The 10,647-nt window shown below is 41.2% G+C and overlaps 1 protein-coding gene across 1 annotated transcript; it reads left to right on the forward strand.

The window, feature by feature from the left end:
* Nucleotides 1–9,662: 9,662 nt before the first annotated feature.
* LOC148164448 (late cornified envelope protein 3A-like) lies at nt 9,663–9,929 on the forward strand. Its single transcript, XM_088022257.1, has one exon. It carries the CDS (start codon nt 9,663–9,665, stop codon nt 9,927–9,929), a length of 267 nt encoding a protein of 88 aa, XP_087878383.1.
* The last annotated feature ends 718 nt before the right edge of the window (nt 9,930–10,647 follow it).

Consider the following 10,647-nt stretch of genomic DNA (forward strand, 5'->3'; position numbering starts at 1 on the left):
ATTCTTTTCGAGTGCACATGAAAGATTCTTCGGAATACTGGGTCACAAATCACGCCTCAACCAGTACAAAAAGATTGAGATTACAGTGTTATCAACCTTGAAGTCAACCACAAAAAAAAGTTTGGAATGACCACAAATACATGGAGATTAAATAATATCCTTCTAAAAAATGAACGGGGGGGGATGTGGAGCAAGATGGTGGAGCGGTAGGAGACCTGGATTACGTCTGGTCCCAGGAATTCAGCTGGATAGGGATCAAACCATTCTGAACACCTACAAATTCAACAGGAGATTGAAGAAAAGAATAGCAACAACTCTCTGAACAGAAAAGCGACCACTTTCTGGAAGGTAGGACATGTGGAGAAGTGAATCCGAGGTGATATTCGGGAGATAGACGGAGGGGGAGGGGGCCTCCGTCAGCCAGCTACCGGAAAGTGATAGAGCAGCAGAGCGCAAAATCAGAACTTTTAGAAGTCAGCTCCACTGAGAGATGTTGCTCCAGTGGCTAAACGGGGAGTGGAACCCTTGTGGGGACAGTGTGGTCTCAGGACCCTCAGCGTCACAGGAAGACCGGGGGTGCCTGAGTGCGGCAGAGCTCTCAGGTATCAGAGCGGGGAAGCCGGCTGCAGAGACAGAGCCGAGGCGCGGGCTCTCAGCTCGGGGTTGCCATAAACTGTGATCCATGGCACAGTCAGGCCACTGCTCTTCCAGCAGGGACCCAACAAGCAGCAGATCCGGGGAGACTCTCCTTCCTCCCCTGGGAGGAGCAGCAGGGGAGTGCACTGCAGGGATCTGCTGGGTTTGGAGACTCCACACCAGGTTGTGTGCCAGAGACAGAAATAGGCCACGTGAGCACGGAGTGTGGCCAGAGACCAGGGAGACGGGAGTGATTGCTTTTCTCTGGGGGTTCACTGAGGAGTGGGGCCCTGAGTTCTTGGCTCCTCTGGGGTGGAGATTAGGAAGCTGCCATTTTCACTCTTGTCCTCCAAAGCTATACCGAAAGCTTGCAGGGAACAAAAGCTCCTGAGAGCAAACCCGAGTGGATTACTTAGCCTGGACTGGCAAGGGCGGGGCAATTCCTCCTCCAGCAAAGACATTTGGGAACCACAGCAACAGACCCCTCCCCCAGAAGATCAGCAAGAACAGCCAGCCAAGACCAAGGTTACGGATCAATGAGAATGGCAGAACTCCAGTGCTAGGGGAATACTGCACAGAGCATTCATGGCTTTTTTACCATGATTCTTTAGTCTTTCAAAGTTAATTTTTTTAACTGTCTTTTTTTTTTAATTTTTCTTTTTCCCTTTTTCAACCAACATCTTATCAATCCCTTTTTTAAAAAAAAATTCTTATTTTTCATTTTTAGAGTCATATTCTATCCCTTCACAGTAGTTACCCTTATTTTTGGCATATATATATATAAGTTCTTCTCTCTTTAAAATTTTGATATACAGTTTCTCCTAACAGATCAAAATATACCCTAAAGCTCTAGTGTATGGCTTTGTTCTAATCTCCTGCCTGATCACATTCTCTTCCTTTTTTTTAAAATCCTCTTCTTTCTTTTTTTCAAACAACTTCTTATCTTATCAATTCCTTTTATAAAATCTTTTATAATTTTCATCTTTACAGTCATATTCCATCCTTTCATTGTATTAACCCTTATTTTTATAAATATATAAGTTTTTCTTTCTTTAAAATTTTGGGAGGCACTTTCTTCTAACAGACCAAAATACACCCAAAATCTAGTGTGTGGCACTGATCTATGCACCAGCCTGATATATTTGATCATATTCTGTTTTTTGGTTTTGTTCTGTTTTTGATTGTTTTTATCTTTTTCTTTTCTTTTTCTTTTTTCTTTCTTTCCCTCCCCCCCCCCCCCGTTTCAGGTCTTTTCTGATTTGTTTAGAGTATATTTTCTGGGGACGTTTTACCCTGTTAGCATTTTGTTCTCTCATTCATCTATTTTCTGGACAAAATGACAAGATGGAAAAAATCACCTCAAAAAAAAGAACAAGAGGCAGTACCGACTGCGATGGATCTACTCAATACAGACATTAGTACAATGTCGGAACTAGAGTTCAGAATGATGATTTTAAAGATACTAGCTGGGCTCGAAAAAAGCATGGAAGTTATTAGAGAAACCCTTTCTGGAGAAATAAAAGAACTAAAATATAACCAAGTTGAAATCAAAAAGGCTATTAATGAGGTGCAATCAAAAATGGGGGCACTAACTGCTAGGATAAACGAGGCAGAAGAGAGAAATAGTGATATAGAAGACCAAATGATGGAAAATAAAGAAGCTGAGAAAAAGAGAGATAAACAACTACTGGATTACAAGGGCAGAATTCGAGAGATAAGCGATACCATAAGACGAAACAACATTAGAATAATTGGGATCCCAGAAGAAGAAGAAAGAGAGAGGGCGGCAGAAGGTATCTTGGAGCAAATTATAGCAGAGAACGTCCCTAATTTGTGGAAGGAAACAGACATCAAAATCCAGGAGGCACAGAGAATCCCTCTCAAAATCAGTAAAAATAGGTCAACACCCCGACATCTAATAGTAAAACTTACGAGTCTCAGAGACAAAGAGAAAATCCTGAAAGCAGCTCGGGTCAAGAGATCTGTAACCTATAATGGTAGAAACATTAGATTGGCACAGACCTATGCACAGAGACCTGACAGGCCAGAAAGGCCTGGCATGATATATTCAGAGCACTAAATGAGAAAAATATGCAGCCAAGAATATTATATCCAGCTAGGCTGTCATTGAAAATAGAAGGAAAGATAAAAAGCTTCCAGGACAAACAAAAACTAAAAGAATTTGCAAACATGAAACCAGCCCTACAAGAAATATTGAAAGGGGTCCTCTAAGCAAAGAGAGAGCCTAAAAGCAGCATAGACCAGAAAGGAACACAGACAACATACAGTAACAGTCACCTTATAAGCAATACAATGGCACTAAATTCCTATCTTTCAATAGTTATCCTGAATGTAAATGGGCTAAATGCCCCAATCAAAAGACACAGGCTATCAGATTGGATAAAAAAAACAAGACCCATCCATATGCTGTCTGCAAGAGACTCATTTTAGACCCAAAGACACCCCCAGATTGAAAGGGAGGGGGTGGAAAATGATTTACCATGCTAATGGACACCAAAAGAAAGCCGGGGTGGCAATCCGTATATCAAACAAATTAGATTTTAAACCAAAGACTGTAATAAGAGATGAGGAAAGACAGTGTATCATAATCAAAGGGTCTATCCAACAAGAAGATCTAACAATTGTAAATATCTATGCCCCTAACATGGGAACAGCCAATTATATAAGCCAATTAATAACAAAAGCAAAGAAACACATCGACAACAATACAATAATAGTGGGGGACTTTAACACCCCCCTCACTGAAATGGACAGATCATCTAAGCAAAAGATCAACAAGGAAATAAAGACTTTAAATGACACACTGGACCAAATGGACTTCACGGATATATTCAGAACATTCCATCCCAAAGTAACAGAACACACATTCTTCTCTAGTGCCCATGGAACATTCTCCAGAATAGACCACATCCTAGGTCACAAATCAGGTCTCAACTGGTACCAAAAGATTGGGATCATTCCCTGCATATTTTCAGACCACAATGCTTTGAAACTAGAACTCAATCACAAGAGGAAAATCGGAAAGAACTCAAAAACATGGAGGCTAAAGAGCATCCTACTAAAGAATGAATGAGTGAACCAGGAAATTAAAGAAGAATTTAAAAAAATGCATGGGAACCAATGAAAATGAAAACACAACTGTTCAAAATCTTTAGGATGCAGCAAAGGCGGTCCTAAGAGGAAAGTATATAGCAATACAAGCCTTTCTCAAGAAACAAGAAAGGTCTTAAATACACAACCTAACCCTACACCTAAAGGAGCTGGAGAAAGAACAGCAAATAAAGCCTAAACCCAGCAGGAGAAGAGAAATAATAAAGATCAGAGCAGAAATCAATGAAATAGAAACCAAAAGAACAGTAGAACAGATCAACAAAACAAGGAGCTTGTTCTTTGAAAGAATAACAAGATTGATAAACCCCTGGCCAGACTTATCAAAAAGAAAAGAGAAATGATCCAAATTAACAAAATCATGAATGAAAGAGGAGAGATCACAACCAACACCAAAGAAATACAAACAATTATAAGAACATATTATGAGCAACTCTATGCCAACAAATTAGATAATCTGGAATGGATGGATTCATTCCTAGAGATGTATCAACTACCAGAACTGAACCAGGAAGAAATAAAAAACCTGAACAGACCTATCACCACTAAGGAAATTGAAGCAGTAATAAAAAATCTCCCAAGAAATGAGTCCAGGGCCAGATGGTCTCCCAGGAGAATTCTGCCAAACATTTGAAGAACAATTAATACCTATTCTTACATGGTTCCAAAAAAACAAATGGAAGGAAAACCTCCAAACTCATTCTATGAGGCCAGTATTACTTAGACCCCAAAAGCAGAGAAAGACTCCACTAAAAAGGAGAATTACAAACCAATATCCCTGATGAACATGAAGGCAAAAATTCTCACGAAGATAGTTGCCAATAGGATCCAACAATACATTAAAAGGATTATTCATCACAACCAAGTCAGATTTATTGCTGGGATGCAAGGGTGGTTCAATATCCACAAATAATTCAATCTGATACACCACATTAATAAAAGAAAGGATAAGAACCAGATGATCCTCTCAATAGATGCAGAAAAGGCATTTGACAAAATACAGCATCGTTTCTTGATAAAAAACCCTCAAGAAAGTAGGGATAGAAGGAACATACCTCAACATCATAAAGGTCATATACAAAAGACCCATATCATCCTCAATGGGAAAAACTGAGAGCTTTTCCCCAAAGGACGGGAACACGACAGTGATGTCCACTCTCCCCACAGTTCAACATAGTACTGGAAGTCCTAGCTTCAACAGTCAGACAACACAAAGAAATAAAAGGCATCCAAACTGACAAAGAAGAAGTCAAACTTTCTCTCTTTGCAGATGCCAAGATATTCTATGTAGAAAACCCAAAAGACTCCAGCAAAAAATTGTTAGAACTGATACAGTAATTCAGCAAAGTTGCCAGATATAAAATCAATGCACAGAAGTCAGTTGCATTTCTACACTGAGACCAAAGAAAGAGAAATCAAGGAATTGATCCCATTTCCAATTGCACCAAAAACCATAGGATACTTAGGAATAAATCTAACCAAAAAGGTAAAGGATCTGTCCTTTAAAAATTACAGAAGACTTATGAAAGAAATTGAGGAAGATACAAAGAGATGGAAAAACATTCCATGCTCATGGATTGGAAGAACAAATGTTGTTAAAATGTCTATGCTATCCAAAGCAATCTATGCATTCAATACAATCCCAATCAAAACACTGTCAACATTTTTCACAGAGCCAGAACAAACAATTCTACAAATCATATGGAATGAGAAAAGACCCCAAATAGCTAAAGTAATGTTGAAAAAGAAAACCAAAGCTGGAGGAGGCATCACAATTCTGGACTTCAAGCTATATTACAAAATCATAATCATCAAGAGAGTATGGTACTGGCACAAAAAAACAGGCAGATAGATCAATGGAACAGACCCTCAACTCTATGGTCAACCAATCTTTGACAAACCAGAAAAGAATATCTAATGGAAAAAGGGCAGTCTCTTCAACAAATGTGTTGGGAAAACTGGACAGCCACATGTAGAAGAATGAAACTGGACCACTTTCTTACACCATACACAAAAATAAACTCAAAATGAGTGAAAGACCTAAATATGAGATAGGAATCCATCAAAATCCTAGAGCAGAACATAGGCAGCAACCTCATTGACCTCAGTTGCAGTAACTTCTTGCTAGCCACGTCTCTAGAGGCAAGGGAAACAAAAGCAAAAATAAAGTATTGGGACTTCATCAAGATAAAAAGCCTCTACACAGTGAATGAAACAATAAACGAAACTAAAAGGCAACCTATGGAATGGGAGAAGATATTTAAAAATGACTTACCGATAGAGGGGTAGTATCCAAAATCTAGAAATAACTTCTCAAATTCAACACCCAAAACCAGATAATCCAGTCAAGAAATGGGGAGAAGACATGAATAGACACTTCTCCAAAGAGGACATACAAATGGCTAATAGGCACATGAAAAAAATGCTCAACATCACTTGGCATCAGGGAAATACAAATCAAAACCACAATGAGATACCACCTCACACCTGTCAGAATGGTTAAAATTAACAACTCAGGAAACAACAGATGTTGGTGAGGATGCAGAGAAAGGGGAACCCTCTTTACACTATTCGTGAGAATGCAAACTGTTGCAGCCACTCTGGAAAACAGTATGGAGATTCCTCAAAAAGTTAAAAATGGAACTACCCTATGACCCAGAAATTACACTACTAGGTTTATCTAAAGGAAACAAAAATAGTGATTTGAAGAGGCACATGCACCCTAATGTTTATAGCAGCAGTGTCCACAATAGTCAAACTATGGAAAGAGCCCAGATGTCCATTGAGTGATGAATGGATAAAGAAGATGTGGTATATATATATGATGGAATATTATTCGGCTATCAAAAAGAATGAAATATTGCCATTTTCAACAACATGGATAGAACTAGAGGGTATTATGCTAAGTGAAATAAGTCAGGCAGAGAAAAATATCATGATTTCATTCATATGTGGAATTTAAGAAATAAAACAGATGAACATGGGGGAAGGGAAAGAAAAATAAAATAAGATAAAAACAGAGAAGGAGGAAAACCATAAACATTGCTTAGCTATGGGGAACAAACTGAGGGTTGCTGGAGGGGAAAGGAGTGGGGGAATGGGATAATTGGGTGATGTGTATTAAGGGGGCACTTGATGTGACTAGCACTGGGTGTTATATGTGACTGATTAGGTTAACTAACTTGATTTTACATAAAATCAAAAAGAAAGAAAGAAAGAAAAGAAAGAAAGAGAAAGAAAGAAAGAAAGAAAGAAAGAAAGAAAGAAAGAAAGAAAGAAAGAAAGAAAGAAAGAAAGAAAGGAAGGAAGGAAGGAAGGAAGAAAGGAAGGAAGGAAGGAAGGAAGGAAGGAAGGAAGGAAGGAAGGAAGGAAGGAAGAAAGAAAGAAAGAAAGAAAGAAAGAAAGAAAGAAAGAAAGAAAGAAAGAAAGAAAGGACAAAGAAAGAGAAAGAAAGAAAGAAAGAAAGAAAGAAAGAAAGAAAGAAAGAAAGAACAAAGAAAGAGAAAGAAAGAAAAAGAAAGAAAGAAAGAAAGAAAGAAAAAGAAAGAAAGAAAAAAAGAAAGAAAGAAAGAGAAAGAAGAAAAGGAAAGGAAGGAAGGAAGGAAGTCTTCTGTACTTATCTCTGGAGAACTATGTGACATGGAAAAATACTGATTCCCTCTGTAGCCAGGCTGGAGCCGTGAGACCGTCAGTTCTCCTTTCACCTACACTGTAACACCTGCATTTTGCCTTAGGGCTCAGTTAGCACAAATGTAGATACTTGTTTGTTTTTCTCCTAACTGGGATATCTGTGTGAAATTATACCCAGATGTGAACTGGGATCTCCTTGAAGCAGAGAGGACAGGAAACCTGCCCTATTTCCCTTGCCCACCATCAGACACCCAGCTCTGTACATTCAGGACCATCAGGGTTCCCACATGTATCTTGAAAGAACTTTTGGAATTACTGATTCAGAATGAGTAAGTTGTAGATTGGAGAGGAAAAGAAAACTATAGCCTTTACTATTAATTTAGTATCCAAAAATAGGTATTTAGTCTAATGACAAAGCAAAATGTAATATATTATACTTGCTATAATGTTTTATTTAATTTAATTTAATGTAAATATGTGAATGTTGAAGTCCCAATGATAATTTTATTTTTTGTTTTATATAATGTAATGTATTTTATTACTGAATTTGAGATCAAATTTGATGAGGAATACATGTGTAATATAATTAAATCAAATGGAAAAGTAGTATTCAGTTTACATAAAGTTTAGCCATTACGAGGTCCATGCTATCAGGCAAGGTCCACATACCATCTCAACCACTATCAATCTCATAATTATCAACCATGTTTGCAAAATGGCTCATTATCATCATTTGCATGATTTTTCCTTAATTTTTCCAAGCACATGAACCATTATCTTCTATCATCTTCTACAGTGTTAGAATCAATAATACATATCCCATAGTCAGAGAGATGTAGATACATGGAAATACAATGAAATGGATCTTCTCCTTTTCTTCTCCTCTTCCTCCTCCTCATCCTCTTTCCCCCCTCCCCCTCTGCCACCTCTCCTCCTTCTCTCTCACTTCTCCTCCTCTCCACTTCTTCTCCTCCCCCCCCACTTCTCATTCTCTCCTTCTACTCTCCCACTATTTTTCCTCCTACTACTCCTCCCCCTCCTTCTTCTTCCTCTTTTCCTTCTCCCCATCTCCCTCCTCCTCCTTCTTCCTAATAATATCAGTCATGAATCTTGTCATATCTAGAGTCATTGGTCCTTTTCCGCTCTTTTATGCTACTCCCCATGCTACCATGTGGGAACCATGAGGTCCCCCTAGGAACTTTTCTGTCTTAGACAGGAACTGGCTCCCAACCTCCATCCTTTACATATCACACTCCCACAGGACAATGATCTTGTCCAGCTATCACCTCCAGAAAACATCTGGTCTCCATCACCCTTTGGGACTTGGCTGCAATTGGGGACTGAACTCCAAAAGCTGAGATTTTAGGCTCGAGGTTTTTGTAAACACTTTTGTTTAACACTTATATTATCAGATCCAATATATTCGTCTGTCCAAGTGATGGTCCATTATCTGTGAGGTACTCACGGGAAGAAACGTGCCATATATCTCTCTGTATTATTAGCTTTGAATGGAGTAAAAGGGACAGAGCCTGTGCCACGGCATGGAAGTAAATGAATGAAATGGGCACAGCAGCTGGTCTAGAGCAGACCTGAGTGGGAAGTAATTTGACAGTCACAAGGACATCCTGGTTCCACCTTATTAGAACATTAGGCTCATGCCCAGGAACACACTGAGGGCAGGCAACTAGGAACTGTTCCAGGCTGTCACCTCCCCTGGTTGTGAAAGCAGCAGCATGCTCTGGCCCTGCATCACATCACAACCCTCCCTCCCCCCGCCCCTGCACAGGATAAAAGGGCTCCTGCCCTGGGCTCCTCATCCACAGCCTCCTCAGAAACAGCCTTGTCCTGCCTCCTCGGCATCCCGTGAGTATCCCCTCAGCTGAGAGTGTTGGGAAGAAAAGCCCAGATCTGAACAGAACCAACAGGAAGGGGCCCAGACAGTGGGCAGCAACGGTGAAGGGGCATGACGGTGAGGAAAGAGTCACTGAGGCACCTGTCAGGGGGCTGTGAACCCGCAAAGCCACAGGTCTTCAGGATTCCTTCCATTCTTGTTCTGAGTATGTTGTCAGGGGTGCACACAGATCCATCTGGCATCCAAGTGCACGTGTCCCCTCCATGTCCCCATTTCTGTCCCACAGAGCTTGGCCTAGAAAGCAGCTTGGTCATGGAGACAAGTGTTTGACAAAACCCACAGGGAGGGGACTTTTCGTGAAGCTTCTGTGCTCATAAAGTTTCTTCTATTTGTTGAAGGTCAAACTCCTGCAGAGATGTCCTGCCAGCAGAGCCAGCAGCAGTGCCAGCCCCCTCCCAAATGCCCCTCATCGCCCAAGTGCCCCCCAAAGAGTCCAGCACAGTGCTCCCCGCCAGCTCCTGCTGTCTGTGCTCCTGGCTCTGGGGACGGCTGCTGCCTGAGCCACCACAGGCACCACAGATCCCACAGATGCTGGCTCCACGGCTCTGACACCTGTGACAGTGGCAGTGGGCGGCAGTCTGGGGGCTCTGGGTGTGGCCATGGCTCCAGAGACTGTTGCTGACCCGGGATCCTGATGCTGAGACAAGCGACCTTAGAGGAAATAAGAATCCATGGGGACTGGAAAAAGCCACCTGAGACGCAGCCTTTCCACGATCCCCTATTCTCGGTTGCCCAGGCTGAGAGGGTCTGAGCTCTCTCCAGAAGGCTCTCTCCACCTGGTCCAGAATCACACAGTCCCTGCCCCACTGCACCTGCCAGTGATTGGCAGCACTTGTGCTTGACCCTGTAAAAAAATAAATCTTCTGTCCTCGTTACCACGGGTGGTTCACGTGTCATTTCACTCTGCCCCTCCCTAGGTGGCCTGTTGTGTGCCCTTCTGTCTGCTCCTCAGACCCACCACTGCCCTACAGGGGGTGATGAATCATAGCCCTAGACTAGAAAAAATAGAAGGCTGTGAGTGTTTTTATGCTGCACTGTGGGGCAGTGGGTGAGAAATAGGCAGATAGGCAGTTCTCAACCAGGGGGAGTCTGTCAGTATTGAGAGACATTTTTGGTTGTTTCTAGATATTGAGGTGGCAGGGTCTCATACTACTGGCATCCAGTGAGGGGAGGCAAGAGATGCAGCTACACACACCACAAAGCACCACGCAGTACCCCCATACCCATCAAGGGGAATTATCTGGATCAAAATGCTAAGGTTGCAAATCATCAGAGTAGGATGAAAGGGAATGAAAAGAAGGAATGGCCTAAGGACAGATAACTCCATCTGGTCAGTAAAA

Source organism: Eumetopias jubatus, unplaced genomic scaffold (assembly GCF_037043125.1).
Source record: "Eumetopias jubatus isolate StellerSeaLion01/CBP00866 unplaced genomic scaffold, mEumJub1_p1.0 scaffold_4, whole genome shotgun sequence".
Taxonomy (NCBI): domain Eukaryota; kingdom Metazoa; phylum Chordata; class Mammalia; order Carnivora; family Otariidae; genus Eumetopias; species Eumetopias jubatus.